We start from the raw sequence: 19266 nt of genomic DNA on the forward strand, positions 1-19266 counted from the left end.
AGGGGGCTAGGGGGAGGCCGAAGTGGGTAAAGGGAATCAAATATATGGCAGCTGAAGGAAAGTGGACTTTGGGTGGTAAATACACAATAGGATATACAGATGTTAAATTATAATGTATACCTGAAAATTATATAATTATATTAACCAACGTTACCCCAATAAACTTAATTTAAAAACTTTTTAAAAAAATTACCTAGTCCCTCTATCGCCCAAATCACGTCAGCAGCACCGCTCTGTCCCTCACACAGTGGCAGAACTTGAAGGGTTTTAAAAAATTACCTAGTCCCTCTATTGCCCAAATCACGTCAGCAGCACGCTCTGTCCCTCACACAGTGGCAGAACTTGAAGGGTCACTGACATGAAAACGCTGGTGTTTGATTTCCAGTGTGTGTCTCCTCAGCATTAGGGACACTTTACCCTTGTGGTTTTACTAAAACACGCCAAAAAAAATACTCCAAGCTTGAATTAGTGTATTAAATAATAATAAGCATGACGGGAATGGCATTATTAGGAAGCACTGTGTTATGGACTAAATTATATGCCCCCAAAATGCATGTTCAAGACCTAACTCCTATTGTGACTATATTTGGAGATAGTCTTTAAAGAGGTAATTAAGCGATATAGTGAATGCGAGGAAAAAAACTGCTCTGCTGTGAAGAGAAGTTATCCAGCGTTGTGTAAAGTTGCAGATTTGTGCCCACTCACTCTAATTTTCGCCAAGTACATAAATACTGTTATTACAAAAGAAGTTATTTTGATTAAAAGCACACTCAAAATGGCATGGATTTATAGTTAGAGTAACACAAATTTTTCTCTTTTTTTCCAGATTATTATGGAAATATCATAGTAAAAATGGAAAATAATATAATGTTTTTTTTCAAGACGTATACTACGGATGCAATAAAGCTACATTTATGGATAAATAGTCAAACAAAATCATTCTTCTTCTTGAATGCATCTGGTAAAATATATCTCATATATGTTTTTGATAATGGCACAATATATCCACAGGACTATCCCTTAAGACTGGAAATACAAAGTATAGGTTCCAGATCAAAAAGTACCGAATGCCCCTTTATTGTATTTTATCATAATATTTTGTATATTTCTTACGTTTTGGACAAGGGACATCACCTGTCATTCTGGGCTCAAATAGTCTATCCAGAAAATGCTGGTCTATATATTACTATGGAATCATATGGCCCAAATATATTAGAAGAGAAGTCTCAGGTTCTATATGAAATTGCCTCAGGATACTGCACTAAAACCATGGTAAGTTAATATTTTTAAATTTTTTCATTTTAATAAATGTAAAAGTATAATATTAACATTTTTAAAAAACGATTTTCCTTTTAGATTTAGCTTGGAAAATGTTGAGAAATATACATGTTTTTAATAAACAATAATACGATAAGCCACAATTTTCACTTTCAATATCCAAGGCCTCTTTGCCACCTAAAATACATTCCTGCAAAACTATTTGACTGTCAATGATATTGTTTGCTTCCTTTTATTTTTATTTTTTTAATGCCTGTCTTTTCTGTAGAGTTCTACCTACTATGTAGGGTAGTATAAAATCACCACAAAACCTAATGATTTCAAACAACAGCCAATTCTGTGTCAACAATTTGGGCTGTGAGTATCTGGGCTTTTCAGCTTGTTTAATCTGGGTTTATTCATGGATTGTGGTCATCCGGTGGCTTGTCCAGGACAGGATGATCTAAGATGGCCTCATTTACATGTCAAGTGGTTAGTGCTAGCACTGGCTCGTTAGCACAAAGGGCCTCACCTGGAGCTATTGTCGCTGCTCTGTGTGGCTTCTATCCTCCAAACTACACCTGGTTTCTCTGCCTGACAATCTCGGGCTGTGTTCCCACACCTCGAAAGCAGAAGCAGTCACAAGGCCTCTTGAGACCTGGGTTTGACCTCATTCTATTCATCAACAAGGCCAGCCCAGATGAACAGGATGGGGAATTAGACTCCGTTTCTTAATGGAAAAACAGCAAATGTATACTATAAACAAGCAGTCCCCGACCTTTTTGGCACCAGGGACCAGTGCTCCCATGAAAATCTAATGCCTGATAATCTGAGGTGGAGCTGAGGCGGTGATGCTAGCGCTGGGGAGCGGCTGCAAGTACAGATGAAGCTTCGCTCGCTGGCCCGCTGCTCACCTCCTGCTGTGTGGCCCGATTCCTAACAGGCCACTGACAGGTACCAGTATCAGTCCACAGCCCAGGGGTTGGGGAACCTCTGCTGTAAAGGGACATGCATATAGGAGTGGGAGGAATTATTGCAGCTGTCTTTGCAAACATTCTACCACAATAAGTGTAAGTGCACAGGGTATATATATTGTTTTATATACTACTTTTCCAATTAATATTATAGCATAAACATTTTACATGTTACTACAATGTCTTCCCAAATAGTCTCCACTTCTGTTACCAAACTCAAGGGGTTCTCCACTTGGGGTGTTCTATTCAGGAGCAAGATGTGGTTGTCATTAGGTAGTTTTCTTTACTTGAAGCAAGACATCCAAAGCTCTGTCTCACTGAAGAGAGGCTTAGCCATTGCTTTATATGCATTATTTCATTAGCTAATTATACATCAATTTCTTCTTTGCAATTGGCTACACTTTTCTGGTTGGGTTCCTGTCAACCTCACCCTGCTTACAGCTGCATCTGCCAAATACTGTGCTACATTTTAACATTTAACAAGAATAGCATTTAGGAAGAACCACCCAGCCCTTGGACCCTTGCGCTATCTAACACTTCCTCTTCTAGACCAAGCTCCCTTAACTGATACAGTGTAACGGAAGTGTTCAGTTAATTCCAAAGTCAGTTAAAGCAGAGAATCATAATAAAATGAAACTGACAGGTATGGAACATTTTATTTAAGTAAATGAACTTACATTTATTACTCAATCTTTTACTATAGGATCACAGATTTTCCTTTGAAATAAGTCCGTTTATTGGAGTTCCTCATCTATTTCTGGCATAACCTTATTCATAAGGCCTCATCTCTGAGTTCCCAGTTCAGTGTCCTTAAAGTAGAGTGAAAAAAACATAAAGACATTTAAAACAACCAGCATTCTAGACTTTTATAATTTTTTTCAGTCTTTGATTGTTATCTTTCTCATGTCTAATTCAGCAATTTCTTCAGCGACTTGCTTATCAAAACTTTCCAAAGCAATCAACTTAGTTCTCAGGGGAAGAGTAACCCTACTTTCTTTTTACACTCATACTTCATCAGTATTTAATTTAATCCCACAATTACAGTAATAATGTAATCTGATATAAACAGGCTTGGAAACAAATAAAGCTGATTTAGATTTGCAAATAGTAACACAGATAGATCTTAAAACATAATGTTGAATGAAAAATAGTGTTGAGTGAGTAAGAAGCTGAAATATACTATACTTGTTTGATATATGATCTTAGGTATCTTTGTATCCTTGTAAAATGAATAATACTTGTTTGATATATATCGTGGGTGCATATTATGGGGGAAGGTGTTGGGAGAAGAAGATGTGGGGGAAATCAAAATACGATGAATAAAATGAGATGAGATTGATTGTGTTTCAAGAAACAAGGAGTATATTGAATTCGCTTTTCTGAAGCGGAGGGATCCCCTCTTTTCAGAACAAAAATAGAGAAGATTTACACATTTCTTCAGCCCAGAGGAATTTTCTTTGATGTCCCCAATATCTACATATACTCTAAGAGGTTTTCTTTCCAAGAATTGGATATATAATGTATGTTTGCCCATTTGAAATTCAGCCCTTCAAAATATTGGTTACCAACAAAAATATACAAATGACCAAGGACGATGGAACATCAAAATTGGTGTTTTAACAAAAATCTGGCTCCATGAGTTACTAGCCGATGACATTGAGCAAGTTTTTAAATCTTTCTGTATCTTAGTTCTCTCATCTAAGTAATGTGAATAATTATTATCGCTATATTTACTTCATAAGATTATTATGAGGATTAAATGAATTAATATGTATACAGGATTTAGAAGAGCACCTGGCACATAGTAGGCACTATATGTATGTGTTACTACCACAACTAATACGTGTGTGTGTGTGTGTGTGTGTGTGTGTGTATGATATATATATGACAAAGAACTACCATAAAATAATTCAGGAACATGGAGATTACAATGATCATACTTTAAAAATGTGGGGCTTATAATTTTCTGCTTCTACTATCACATATGTTTTTTAAATGGCTTTATCCTGAAAAGATAGCAACCTTGTGAAATGCTGAAAATTGAAATGAAACATGCCCCAGATAGAATAAAATAGCAAGAACATATGCAAAAGGCAAGTGGAGATTTTTAAAAATTACTCGAAAACAACAGAGGAAAGTTTCAGGCAAATAATTCCTCAGAGTCTTAACAATTACAAACAGGATGATATCTCTAATCATTTAAAACCCTCAAAGAAGAAATAAAAAGGTCCAGAGACAAGGTTATTAGAAAACAGAAGAAAGTGAAAGATTTGCTATGCTCGGGATATAAATGAAAAATTAAAATAAGAACATCGCAATGACAAAAGTCAAATGAGGAGGAAGAGAAAGGCAATAAAAATAAAGGACTAAAATAACATAAAATTAAAAGGAAAATGTAACAAAGTAAACATAATATGTACTAATTGGAGTTTCTGAGATAGAGAAGAAAATTGAAAAAGATGCTAAATATATTATTTTTCTTATATAAAGAGATAAATCTGTCTTGAAAGATTTAAACCTGTCTTGAAAGTATTCCCATTCCCAGCTTTTCTGCTTTACATGAACTTTTTTATCTCTTTTTCAGACAGTAACATTTTTTCAGACAGTAAATTATGAGGCAGTAAATGATTACTTCGAGTTGCAGTAAGTATGACTTTTTCTTTTTTAAATGCCTACAGCACCTTGTCTTCCAAGGTGGTCTCCCATCCAAGTACTAACCAGTTCTGACCCTGCTTAGCTTCCGAGATCAGACAAGATCGGACGCGTTCAGGGTGGCATGGCTATAGACAAGTATGGCTTTTAAAAGAACCTCTTCATGTTAAATATGCTATTCAAGTTATTACTTTGCAGGTATTCTATTATTTAAATATATTTTTAAATATCCAGATTTCAAATTCCTTGAAATGTCTGGATAGATGTGAAATTAGAATTCTGTATAAAAATGTAGAATACTCCTTGTAATTAAATGGAAACATGATCTATCTGAAGGTTCTCGCTCATCCAATTGCAAAAAAAAAGGCTCAGATGACATGATACTATATCTAGAGAACTCGAAGTTTCCATGAAAAAGCTAGAACCAATAAATGGATTCAGTAAAGTAGCAGGATACAAAATTAATATTCAAAAATTAGTTGCATTTTTATGCACCAATAATGAACTGTCATACAAAGAACTCATACAACTCGACAATAAAAAAAAAAAATTCCAACCAAAAAATGGGCAGAAGACATGAACAGACACTTCTGCCAAGAAGACATACAAATGGCCAACAAACATATGAAAAGGTGCTCAATTTCACTAGCTATTGGAGAAATGCAAATTAGAAATGCAAAATGAGATACCAACCTACACCTGTTAGAATGGCTATCATCAACAGGACAAGAATAACAAGTATTGGAGAGGTTGTAGGGGAAAAAGAGCTCTCATACACTACTGGTGGGAATGTACACTGGTACAGCCACTAGGGAAAATAGTATGGAGGTTCCTTAAAAACCAGGAATTGAATTATTATATGATCCAGCAATCCCTTTTCTGAATACCCAAAAAAACCTGAAAACATTTATCCACGAAGATATATGCACCCCTATGTTCATAGCAGCATTATTCACAGTGGCCAGGACATAGAAGCAACCAAAGTGTCCTACGATAATGATTGGATAAAGAAGAGGTGGTACATATATACGATGGAGTATTATTCAGCCGTAAGAAAAGATGAAATACCATCATTTGTGACAGCATGGATGGATCTTGAGATAATCATGCTAAGCGAAATAAGTCAGACAGAAAAAGTTTAAAACTTTTGATTTCACTCATATGTGGAATATAAAACTGAAAGTAACAAACAAACATGACAAACAGACGCATGGACACGGACAGTGGATTAGTGGTTACCAGAGGGAAGGTGGGAGGGGGACGTAGCGGGGATAAAGGGGTCAAATATTTGATAATGAAAGGAAATCTAACTCTGGGTAGTGAACACACAATGTAATATATATCCAACTTACTGTTGAATGGTACACTTGAAACTTATTTGATTTTGTTAAGCAATGTCACCCCAATAATTTTTAAGAAAGAAAGAAAGGAAGAAAGAAAGACAGAAAGAATAAGTAATGGTAAAAAAAGAAAAAAAAAACATAATGAACTCTCAAAAAGAGAAATTAAGAAAACAATCTTGCATCAAAAAGAATACCTAGGAATAAATTAACCAAAGAGGTAGACCTGCACTTGGAAAATTATAAGTCACTGAAGAAAGAAATTGAATAAGATACAAATAAATGGAAGCATATACCATGCTCATGGATAGGAAGAATTAATATCATTAAAATGTCCATACTACCTAAAGCAATCTATAGGTTCAATGCAATCCCTATCAAATATCGATGACATTTTTCACAGAACTAAAATAAATAATCCTAAAATTTATATGGAACCACAAAATGCCAGGCACGGCAATCTCGAGAAAGAACAATGTTGGAGATGTATCACAAAACCTGATATCAAACCATACTACAACCCTATAGTAATCAAAACAGCATGGGACTGGTATTAAAACAGATACATAGATCAATGGAACAGAATAGACAGCCCAGAAATAAACCCATGCCTATATAGTCAATTAATCCATGAGAAAGGAGGCAAGGATATACAATGGGGTAAAGACAGTCTCTTTAATAAATGGAGTTGAGAAAACTGGACAGATACACATAAAATAATGAAACTGGACCATCTTCTTACACCTTATACAAGAATAAACTCAAAATGGATTAAACACTTAAATATAAGTCTCAAAACCATAAAACTCCTAGAAGAAAACATAGGCAATAAATTCTCCGACATTGCTCTTCATAATATTTTTCTGCTATATCTCCTCAGGCAAGGTAAACAAAAGAAAAACTAAACAACTGGGACTGCATCAAACTAAAAAGTTTTTGCACAGCAAAGGAAACCATCGACAAAACGAAAAGACAACCTATTGAATGGGAGAAGATATTCACCAATGATACATCGATAAAGGGTTAATATCCAAAATTTATATAGAATTCACACGACTCAACACCAAAATATCAAACAGTCCAATTAAAAAATGGGCAGAGGATCTGAACAGACATTTCTCCAAAGAGGAAATACAGATGGCCAATAGACATATAAAGCTGCCAAAGTCGCTAATCATCAGAGAAATGCAAATTAAAACCACAATGTGATATCACCTCACACCTGTCAGAATGGCCACCATCAATAAATCAACAAGTGTTGGTGAGGATGTGGAGAAAAGGGAACCCTTGTGCACTGTTGCTGGGATTTTAAATTAGTGCAGCCACTATGGAAAACAGTATGGAGATTCCTTAAAAAATGAAAAATAACTATCTTATAACCCAAAATGAAAAATAACTATCTTATAATTCCACTTCTAGGTATTTTTCCAAAGAAATCAAAAACATTAATTGAAAAAGATCTATCCACCGCTATGTTCACTGCAGCATTATTTACAATAGCCAAGATATAGAAGCACCTTGAGTGCCCATCAACTGACAATTGGGTAAAAAGGAAGTGGTACATATATACAATGTAATATTAATCAGCCATAAAATAAAACGAAATCTTAATCATTTACAACAACATGGATAGACCTGGAAGGTATTAGGCTAAATTAAATAAGTCAACCAGAGTAAGACAAATGCCATATGATCTCACTTACATGTGGAATCTAAAGAACAAAATAAACGAACAACAGAAACAGACTCATAGATACAGAGAACCAACTGATGGCTGCCAAATGGGAGCGGGGTTAGAGGGATAGGTGAAAAAGGTGAAGGGATTAAGAAGTGATTGGTAATTACTAAATAGTCCAAGGGATGTAAAGTACAGCATAGAGAATATAGTCAATAATACCGTAGTAAATAGGTATGGTGCCAGGTGGGTACTAGAGTAATCGGGGAGGATCACTTTATAAATTATGTAAATGTCTAGCCACTATGCTGTACACCTGAAACTAATAAAAAATAATATTGAATGTCAATTGTCATTGAAAATGAAAAAAAAAGAAATGATACAGAAAAAACACGAGGGAATTAATCTGACCTTTTTGGAAAATTTTCTCAGAGTTAGGACTCCATTAAACTTGTCGAGAAAAATCAAGACTAGTTTCAGAACTCGTGTGTTATCTGACAAAGGATAGAATTGGGAAAAGTACATTTGAACTTAATGTTTATATTCGAAGACTTCTATGATGTTAAAGAAGTCTCGAAAGATCATAGTCTGAGATCATCTGACACAGGAGGGGACTGAACCCACAGAAATTAAACATCTTCTCCAAGCTCATGGGGCTGGTTAGTGGCAGATTGATGAGAAGGACCTTGGACCCTGGTCCTAGACCAGTACACCAGGTGTATGTCACTCAGTATGATGCTTTACTCAAAGAGATCCCTTTAAAAAGATTTTACCACAATATTAGAAAATCTTAATACATCGATTATCCTAATAATAAATTTGAAAGGCATAAGAACTTGGTGTTTATTCTAAAAGAATGTTTCCAAAACAAAACGATTCCAATGTAAGAAAAATATTACCCCAACAGTGTCTGAATAAAGTTAATCATGGACCTCCTCAAAAAAGAAAAAAAAAATGGGCTATTTCTTAATTCAACAATTTTCAAGCATGTTTTATAATTTATTCCCATCCCAAAGTCTTTAGATACTTTCCTTAAGCAAAAACTAGAACGCTAACATCCCAGAAAGTGCTTAACTTATGAGTAGAATCAGAAAAAAAACACAATATTTGACTCTTGGAATAAGGTAGCAATTACACACTTAATGTCTGGAGGAAGACAACCAACCTGGAATTGTGTCCTAAGGCATTTACGTGGTTTATCACTATGTCCTGACTCAATATATGTTTTGGAAAAAGAGCATTGTTTTCTAGGAAAAAGTCCATTGCTACTCCAAGGGAATTGAGTACCCCACTCTACGCCAAGAACTTTCTGGTTTTCGAAATGTGTAGTGAACAAGAAGGATAAAGTAATACTGTCATGAAATATCTCTAGTGAAAACCAGCAAGTACTCAAATGAATAAACAATATAATGCCAAATAGTTATAAACGCTATTAAGAAAATAAGATAGAATGACGTGGTAGAGAGTGACCAGGAAGGGTGAGGAATAAAGACTACGTTCGACACAAAGTCAAGAGAGGCTCGATTCGCCTCTTCTCCACTCACAAACTTTTCTCTTGATTCTTCTCATGGTGTAGATTCCTTTGGGTATTTTGGTTTTGTGGCTATTTACTCAGAATTCTATTGCTTTAGAATACACATCAAATTGTCCAGAATAATTTATGTCAGTCTGAGACTTGAGAAAAAAATACCAAAAGGTTTGAAATTAGTGATGGCGGTGGCGGCAGGGGGGCGGGGGGGCGGGATCTGTAAGAAAAATTGTATAGAAAATTGAAGATGCACTATTTACTTTAGTGTCCTTTATAAATCTATAGTGTATTACTGAATTTATCAAATCGAAGCCGTAATTGGCATAGCTATAAGATGCTTTCTGATTTCGAAGTTGTTAAATGAGAAAAAATGTATCTTGGAATGATGATTTAAAAATATGAAAATATGCTATTTGTATCCTCACTTACCTGTTACATTTTATATTTAATATATGTTTACTAAATATAAATATGAATATATAACGAACATTGGAAGAAAAAAGATGTTCATTTGCGGTTAGTTTGTGTTTGTTTTTCCCCAGTTTTTTCCAAAAGTAAAAACCTTAGCAGGGGAGCGGTGTGGATAAAACCGTCAGAATTCCTTCTCCTGTGATTTTTGAGTTCTCCCATTTTCCATGAGCACAAAATGATTTACGTGCACTTCATAAGCTAAAAGGGCATTGTGTCTGAACTGCCTTTTAATTCCAGTCAGATCGTATTATCCAGCATAATATGGTTCAGAAAACTAATTTCATAACTTAATCTTTATTGTTCCAAAGGCATTATCAATAAGAAGGAGCGATCTGTAGGAGCTAGACAAAGAACTGCTGGACAAGACGTCAGCAGCAGAGTTCCGCCTTCCAGGGACTGGGGGTCTGATGAAACAGCGGTGTGGGGCGTGGGGCGGGGAGGTTGAAATGCTGACAGATGCTCATTTCTATCTCCCATTGTGTTGACCCTATGCTGGCCCAAATCTGGAACGCAATGGGGTGGGAATGGTCACAACACACAGCTGCCTTAGCAGAAGCAGCAAGCGGTCATCACCGCCCTTCTCCAGGCCTCCAGAATTCCCCGTGGTGGTGGTGGCAATCCCGTCAGGGACATAGGACTTTTCATCTGCTCTACAGAAAGGCAGAGTCATGCCTACATCCCTTTTGAGTCTGTGATCGCTTGTCTGTGTTTTATTTTTCTCCTAGACAGCAGAACACAGGTCTTCTGATTGTTCGGGTTAGGCCTAGTGAATATACAAAAATGTGTCCAGCAGCCCAAAAGGTAAGTGACATGAGTAGATTAAAAACCACTTATTTCGATAATGAATACGTACAAATTTCCAGTTATAAAAACAGTCACGGGGATGTAAAGTATAGCATAGGGAATATAGTCAATAATATTGTAATAACCATGTATGGTGCCAGGTGGGTACTAGACTTATTGGAGGGCTCGCTTTGTAAGTTATATAAATGTCTAATCACTATGTTGTACACCTGAAACTAATCTCATATTGTATATCAACTGTAGTTGAAAAATAAATTTAAAAAATAATAGGTATTAAACTAAGTAATACATACTACCTACATATAATACTACTCACCTAATTCTTAGGAATGTTTTGTAATGTTTCACTGTTGAGATAGCATATTTTACTTCGGAAACAGATTTCTGCCCTCCACAATTACCATCTAAAGTGAGATATATAAACATATACCAAAAAAATATAAAATTATTTGGTTTTATAGGTAAATAAAGCTGTCTAAAGGAAAACTAAAATTAATGAAAACAACTAAAATTGGATATAATTGGTCAAAGAAGACTGCCATAATGTCCACATTTATCTTGTATTTATTTATTCAAAAATTTAACCATTTCTTCATTCAAAAAAGTTAATTGCCTGCCTACTGTGTTTCTAAGTTTCAGTCTGTGTGCCAAGTAATGGGAGTTAGAAAGATGAAAAGACAGTATGTTCCCTAGGAATCAACATCAGCTAGCGTAAGAGAATGTGGGACACAGTTGTCAGGTAGCCCAGATGAATGAGTGAGTGATTTCGATGGGAACGGGAAAGATAGAAAGGAAGAGATACACAAAATGACTGTTGAAGATCAGGGAGAAGTCGAGCAGGCGGCCGTCAGTGGAATTCCAGAGAGAGGTGAGTACAACAGCACAGTAGCGTGAAATAGCTGTAAGGTGCTCACGTCATGAAATTAAACACCACCACCTCCTCTGAGTGTTTGTTCCACTGAGGAACACCTCCTCTCTTTATTCTTTCTCAGCCTAACAATCAATAAACATATATTGAGCACCTCCTGTGCCAGGAATAACACAAGAAGGGATACCTACGTGAACAATTCAAAGTTGAATGAGACTCAGTTCCTGCCCTTTAGGACCCCAGCACAAGGAACAGGTTATACCAGGGCTTGGAGCCATGAATTTAGAGGGAGCCCTGAGCAGAGGCAGACGGGATCCATCCTTGAACGCTGCTGACACACACTGCTTCCCCAGGAAACTTCCTGCGGGCGCATACCAACCACTCCCGTCTGCCTACCTCGCCACCTGCCCAGCTAAATCTGCAGAAGTGAGAAATAGCCACCTCGGAGTTCCTGCCCCAGCCTACGTCTGTGTTTTCTACCTGATGGCTCCACCTTCTCCCATACAAGACACCTTCCCGAAGCACCTTGGTTCCCTCCATCCCTCTCCTTGTCTAATCGATAGATTTCTTGGGGATCCATATTCACCGCATCCTGCTCAGCCCAGGCATTACAAAAGCAGGTTAATCTAATCTGAGTTCAGATCCAGGCTCTACCACCTACCGGCTTGGACAAGCTACTCAACGCTGGGTCTCAGCTGCCGCATCTAACATCTGTCTCATAGTATTTATCTACTGCGTTGAGAGTATTAAATGAGATAATTTATGTCAAGTGCCCAGAAAAGTGCCTGTCACAGAGTAATTATCCAATATTACTGGTTTCCTCCTTTTCTTTCCTCCTTGGTACACCCAGAGACATGGACAGTTCAAATCTAGCCACCCTCTGTGTCCCAAATAATTGGTATTGATCTGCCCACTGAAGTAGAATGGAGGGATATGCAATAGTCCTTTGAGCAACAGGCAGGAAAATGCAGCCTTACAGAGGGAGATCTTCTTGCTGGTAAAGAAAATCATGACCTGGACACCACCACAAGGACCTTTCTTTGTGCTCTTAGACCTACCAGCAAGGAAGTCGCCAGCCCCCCAGATAAATACTACAGAGACACAGGGTGCAGCCCTGCATTTACATGAAACCATGGCCCACAGAAATCTCTTCTAGTTGCATAAAGTTAGGCCCTTACAAACCTTCTGGACCAAACGGACCGTGGACTGAGCCATTTGAACAGGAGCCTGATGTCGCCATTACGTCGTCTTCATAGCCTGCAGCAGAGCTGCAAATAGAACTGGTAGCAGCCACAGGGCTGCATCTCAGTTTTTAACCAAGATCCAGAATGCAGTGAGGCCACCCAAGTAAGCCAGTCCCCAGAGGACCTTCGTAATTCTATCCAAGATTGATTTCCCCAAGAAGAGATGATTATGCTCCATCTAATACATCATCTACCAACATTTCTGTGTTGAGGGCCTTTAGAATTTCTGTCTCAGTCCAGTTGTTCTGTCCAGTTAGAGGGAATATGTTGTGTCTAATTCTGAGCTAAGGCAAGAGCCATCCTATTCTGTCTGTGCACTTAAGAGAATAATATTAAGTAAAGAAAACCAGAGCACTCACTGTTTTCACTCGGGCTGTCAGAATTTCTCTAATTAGGTATCCAGTCCAGAGGAAAATGTGTCAGCCCTACAGCAGTGGGTACCCAAGCCAGGCTGAGTCATGCTTCCCACGCTCTGCACCTACATTCCTGTTCAAGATTCACCTGCAGGTCAACTCATATTATTAATTCTAGTCATGGTTGTTGATTCCGAGGCTAGGGGTGATTTTTGTCAACTAGGCCCTGAAGAAGAGGGATGTGACAAATAAGACAAGCTGATGATGGATCTTGACCACAAAAGATTTCAGGACCTCAGTCATCCATGTATGTCATGTGGATAACTTAGTCGTGAGGAAGGGGAGGCCCATGTTTCTGAATGCATGTTATGGGAACACAAAACTTTAATGCTGATGAACAACAAGGATGTGGGTAGAACTGATGAAAGAGCAAATCAGGTGAGATCGGATGACTCAGCAGATAAAATCTATGTGGAGCATGCCTTTCAAATGAAGCCTGAAAGGTCTTAGTTCAGAAGGATAGGTCTTCTAACTCATCAACGTTGAGTGGACATCATTCTCTATCCCCACCCACCTAATTCCCAAGCCCTTCTTTAGGGTAGGGAGTATTAGGGGTTTTCAGATTTGCCTAGTGGAAATATGCAACAAACAAGATACATTTAAGACAGAATGCAAGGGTCTAGATTCCACTTACAAAGCCTGGGGTGGGCGTGGTGGGGTGCAGGCAGGGTAGACAGCAGTGAGTAAAGTGTCCTGGAGCCAGGTAGAAATAGAAGTAGTCATCCCAACCAAGGGAGAATCTGGACTCTGGTTAAAAAGAAATCAAACTAATAACTAGATTTATTATAGAAACCTGCCAGCTGAGTCAGGTACAAGCTGGAAGTACAGAGTTGATAGAAGTCGATAGATGATGGCAGAGGTGCTAGTGGAAGATGAGACTGAATCAGTTCTCTGAGATATGGATGTAAGAAATCAGAGAACCAATCTCTGGACCTCATGAGCAGTAAAGGCAAAATGAAGCAAAGAAAGAGAAAAGAGTGATCAAGGAGGAGGAAAACAGCGCGGAGCAGTAAATATAACAAGAGCTTACATTTAAAAGGTTATTATTTCAAATCTAAAAGACACAGGGCACAGCTCTACATTTACATGTAATTGCTTTTACCTACAGAAATATTTTAGATCACATGGATCAGAACCACTGAACCGACCCCCTAAATTATTCCGTTTTAGGTGTTCCAAGTAGCTGTTGGCTGTGATTTTAGTAAATTCATTGCTATTAAAGGGTAAGTACATTTGCGTTTGACCTGTCATACTCTTTATGTTTTAAAGCAAATGGTGAACTAAATGGTGATTACTAGTGATAATATTAGCTTAATGAATGACATGTCCAGAATGAAATCCAAAATTGAATTGACACTGGTGTCCAAAAATTGTATTGACAGGTTCTCCAAACCAGATTATTTTACTTTTTGCCAAGTAGAATATTATGTATGAATCATACTAAAAGGGAAAAAGAATTAACCTTTCTCTGTTATTAGTGTTTTTCTCCACCTTCCCTTTTAATGATTCAGTTTCCATTTTCCGCTCTTACCTCTCTCAGCTCTTCAGTCTAACTCATTCCCAGAGAAATGAGAGGGAGAAACACTTATTTCTGTTTACCATCCTACCGGAAACAGTTATAATTTCATTTCTAATAGAGAACTGCTTACATCCACATCAGAGGAACCTCAGTGTCTGCACCATTTCTGATGGGAAATTTTCTTAAAGCAAACCTAGCAGAACCACCCGTGTTTTTTCCAGAAGGTCCCAAGGTCTGACTTTCATTGACCTTACCGTGGTTTGCAATGATGCGCCCCGGATTTTATGTCATCAGCTTGCCACAGCTCTCTTTCTTCTCCATGGGAGAGAATCGAGGTTGGCAAACACAAATCTGTTTAACTGAGGTTAAAGGTATAAAGGAGACAGCGATGCATTGCGATTCCTTTCCCGTGGTGTGCAGTGGGGGTGAGAGTCGGGGAACGTTGACTCTTATCTGAGTCTGTTTATGAAATGACTCGCTCACATCCAAAACAAACGTCTGCTCATCTGTCGTTTCAATAGCCTTCTGAGGACTAAATTGTAATAATCAGTTGCTGGGCTGTTACTTAAGAATTCTCAACTCTTTCAGCAAGGACTATGCACTTTCTGTAATTCCTTTTCCAGGAAACACAAAAACTAACTGATTTATACAGCCTTCCACATCCTCTTCCTGGGATGGTCTACCTCCACACTCCTGAGAGTGTGATCTATGACCAGCGCTGGCATCGCATGGGGAAGTATTAGAAATGCAGAATCTCAGGTCTCATTCCCACCTGCTGAGTCAGAATCTGTGTTAACAAAATTTTTAGGAGATTAGTAGTAAGAGGACTAAAATTTGAGAATAACTGCTCCAAGCAACATGTTGCCAAACCCAGTTACCAATACTGCTGCGTGCAGGTACCTTCTTCGGTGAGATGCAAAGCAGTCTGAATCACTCTGTTTCTGGAAGGGTCTACATAGCAATTGTCAAGTTTGTTTACTCATTGGAATCGCTTGGCAAGCATGTTTAAAACACACAGATATCAGCACCTTTCTCCAGTGCCTCTTAGTCAGAGACGCACTGCTCAGGAACCCTAAAAACAACCCTAATTTCTTAGGTTCAGGTTGTGGTGAGCCTAAGGTTTTCACAATCACCAAAGGAGACCAGTGGGGTCCAAGATACTTCTGACAGGAGAGTCATCAGTGAAAGAGGGCATCTCTTGGGGTCTAATTTGGGTTTGGTGTGGGAGATGGTCTAGACTTCCAGGATCTATCTAAACACAGTGGTGACCACAGTTCCTTTTGAGTCACGCTGGAAGCAGCCAACGAAAATGGTCAAATGAACAGCATACTAAAAACACTATCATTTCATATACCATGATAGCCTGAGGTCCGCATGAACCCTAACTAGAAATTATGTGAACCTTTAAAGGGGCTTCTTACCCACACAACTGAGTCTCTAGTAGCAATTAGAAATCTATCTTTTGTCTATGGCTATGCCACCCTGAACAAGCCCGATCCCGTCTGATATCGGAAGCTAAGCAGGGCCAGGCCTGGTTAGTACTTGGATGGGAGACCACCTAGGAAGACCAGGTGCTGTAGGTGGGGATTGTAAGCTGATAAGGTCCTTGCACTCTGTGAGGTCAACCAAGAGTTCCCTCATCTAAAAAAAGAAAAATCTATGTTTTTAAAAAATGTATGAGCAATAAAACCATCTAAAGAAATATATCTTCATTATGATAGATTTTCTATCAATTTTTTACATGTAGCAAATATAAAAGGTAAATCAGGTTTCAAATTCTGGTGTCTTTAGAAACACTTGCGAAACTGATTTTTAAAAATAGAAATGCTAGGGCAACACACCAATCCCAGGGATTCTAATTCAATAAATGATGATTTTGTTAACACTTTCAAGTTTGAGAATTATTGAGTTAAAACATTAAATGTTTGTGCAAGTATATAAGGAATGATGATATTAAAACTTCATTGTGTTTTTTTTTTGTAGATTTAATAGGAAAAAATGTCGTTGGCATGATTTCTTTTACATTATTCAAAAGTAAGAAATATTTTTATCATAAGCACTAAATTTTTTATTAATGTGGTACCAATAATTTAAAATCAGTTAACATTTATTCCTATTAGCACCGATTTTTTTCAATATATGCACTTATTACTATAAATTTAGTTCTAGGCATTGCTTTTGCTGCATCTCACAAATTTTGATAAGTTGCATTTTCGTTTTCATTTAGTGCAAAATGTTTTAAAATTTCTTATATATGTATTGTTAAATCTCCACATATTTTGTAATTATGGTTATCTATTTGACTTGTGTGATACCCTCTTCCCCAAAGTAATGGTTTTAATATTTAAGTTTGGAAAAGGATAGATAAGTAATGAAAAATATCTTTTTTACAGGTCATATCTGAGAAATCGACCTTCTAAAAACTTGGTAAGAACACTATCATTTTATCAATTGGTCAAGTACAGAAAATAACTAAAGCATTTTTCCTTTTCTAGAGAGTAAAATATAATTGGAAAAAATATGGCTGCCCATTGAGACTTAATTTCAGAGAAAAGTTTCACCCTGTGGTTCAATTGTAAGTATATTTTCACTAAAACTTGAACTTACTTTGAGAGTTTCAAAATAAAAGCATGAAAGAAAGGCTAATTAATCATGCATTTAATAATAAATATTTTGAGCACCCAACATATGTGACACTAGGTTTTCAATACTAGTTACACAAAGTCGGACAACCCATGGTCCCTGCATGTCAAGGGAGGTTACAACTTAGCACCTGAGATGTAAGTGTGTTAGAGGGCTGAGCCTCTTCTCAGGGATGCAGGCTGTCTCTTAACCCTCCCTTCGTCCTCTCTGAACCTCCCTCCAAGCTTCTACCAGCACCTCTGCCTATTTAATAGAATCTACCTTCCCCAGGTGACATACGACTTCTCTATCGGCCAATAAAAACTAAACGTTTGCAAGGAAAGAAGCTAGATTACTAATAAGGGATCGTACACTGGGGAGATTTCAAAAATATAATCTCTAATTTAAGTCTTATAAGTAATATTGCATCATAAAAATATGAATAAAATACTACGTGGAAGGCTTTTCCAAGCAATTTTGCATTTGTTTGCCTGCTTCTCTGACTTTATTCTTGATTTCTGATTATAAAAGTTAGACAAATATAAAAAAATAAGAGATAAATGACCCATGTTTCTAATATTTTGCTATTACGAACAACATTGTGGTGAATATCCATTTATGTACGTGTTTGGACACTAGTCCAGATATGCCATTAGGATAAACTACTAAAAGTGAAATTCCTAGGTGTAAAACATGAAAATTTTAATCAAGCCTTTCAGCTTTGGGGGCCTTCTTAGGCTAAAGACAGATTCTGATATCCCGCAGGGTGGGTGGGCCAGGAGTAATGAATCAGGAGCTCCGACTTAGTTTTGCGGTCAGAGCCTCCACTGTTGGGATCCAAACGGCTTCTGCCAACGTATTCCGCCCCCGACTCCTTACCCACGGCAGATCTATGATGCTGCGTTGTGCCCTCTGTCTCTTACATCGCCCTCCTACAATCCCTGTCATGGGCCCTCTGAGCTGTCAGGCCTGTCCGCTATCTTGTTTAGTTTCGATCTTCTTCTAGACATCTATCTAATCACGCCACTGCTTTTCCTGGGCACTGTAGGCACTCCTTCTCCCACGGAGGCCCAGTATTTCTCTTTGTTTTATGTGGTCCCTAATCCCTCAGCAGTAAAATATGTTAATGTTCTCTCTCAAAGAATGCACTCTTCAGTTAAATTCGTCGTTATTAAACACCTACTCCGCACCAATTACTGTGCTAGGCACTGGGCATTCAAAGGTAAATAAGACAGGATTTCTGCTCTCAAGGGCTGAAGAGTCTGGTGAATTAGAAAACGTATGAGCTGATACGCTAAGTGGAATGACAGAGAGAAATGTCGTGGGTGGCTGGTATTGAAACTCAACAGAAAAGTGTCCAACTTAGCTATGGAAGGAAGAAGGGCTCTGAGAAATGTTCCCAGAAAATGTGCATTTGAGCTGAGTCACTGAGTCTTAAAGGATAATGAGTACTTAGCTGAAGGCAGAGGAGGGAAGGACAGGAAGTTAGAAAGGTAATAAAGAATTCCACGGGCTGAGCCTTTCAAGCAAAAGCAATAGTTTGAGGAAGAAACTGTACAGTTCGAACCATATAGTGTTAACAGGGTATAAGTGAGGGGTGAAGTGTCAGGACAGGAGGCTGGGAGACCAGCTGAGTGAATTTCGGATTGTGGAAGGTTCTCTCTCTGTCTCATGGCGGAGCAGCCGATCAGATATTTGCTTTAGCTCGTTCTCTCTGGGAGAAGATAGAAGGTGAATTTGAAACAAGTCTAAATGAAGAGCCCAGATAGTAAACTGCATTGTTAATCCAGGGAGGAAATGACCAAATGACTGAAATAGCCGCGAAGACAAAGGGGAATCATTTACGAGAAAATTTAGCGATTCTAATAGTAGGGCTTGAGAGCTGATAGATGTGAGTGG

General features: G+C 37.8%; 1 protein-coding gene and 2 pseudogenes across 1 annotated transcript in view; 2 read left to right on the top strand and 1 right to left on the bottom strand.

The window, feature by feature from the left end:
* CATSPERE (catsper channel auxiliary subunit epsilon) overlaps positions 1–19266 on the top strand; it is a 91524-nt gene that overhangs the window by 49569 nt on the left and 22689 nt on the right. Inside the window, 7 exon segments of the mRNA XM_015591265.1 lie at positions 827–1272; positions 4816–4874; positions 10623–10698; positions 14397–14449; positions 16729–16779; positions 17139–17172; positions 17241–17320. Of these exon segments, the coding sequence (XP_015446751.1) occupies positions 827–1272; positions 4816–4874; positions 10623–10698; positions 14397–14449; positions 16729–16779; positions 17139–17172; positions 17241–17320 (799 nt within the window).
* LOC112481745 lies at positions 4901–5019 on the bottom strand (annotated as a pseudogene).
* LOC112481732 lies at positions 16210–16328 on the top strand (annotated as a pseudogene).

The sequence above is a fragment of the Pteropus alecto genome, unplaced genomic scaffold (genome assembly GCF_000325575.1).
Source record: "Pteropus alecto unplaced genomic scaffold, ASM32557v1 scaffold115, whole genome shotgun sequence".
Taxonomy (NCBI): domain Eukaryota; kingdom Metazoa; phylum Chordata; class Mammalia; order Chiroptera; family Pteropodidae; genus Pteropus; species Pteropus alecto.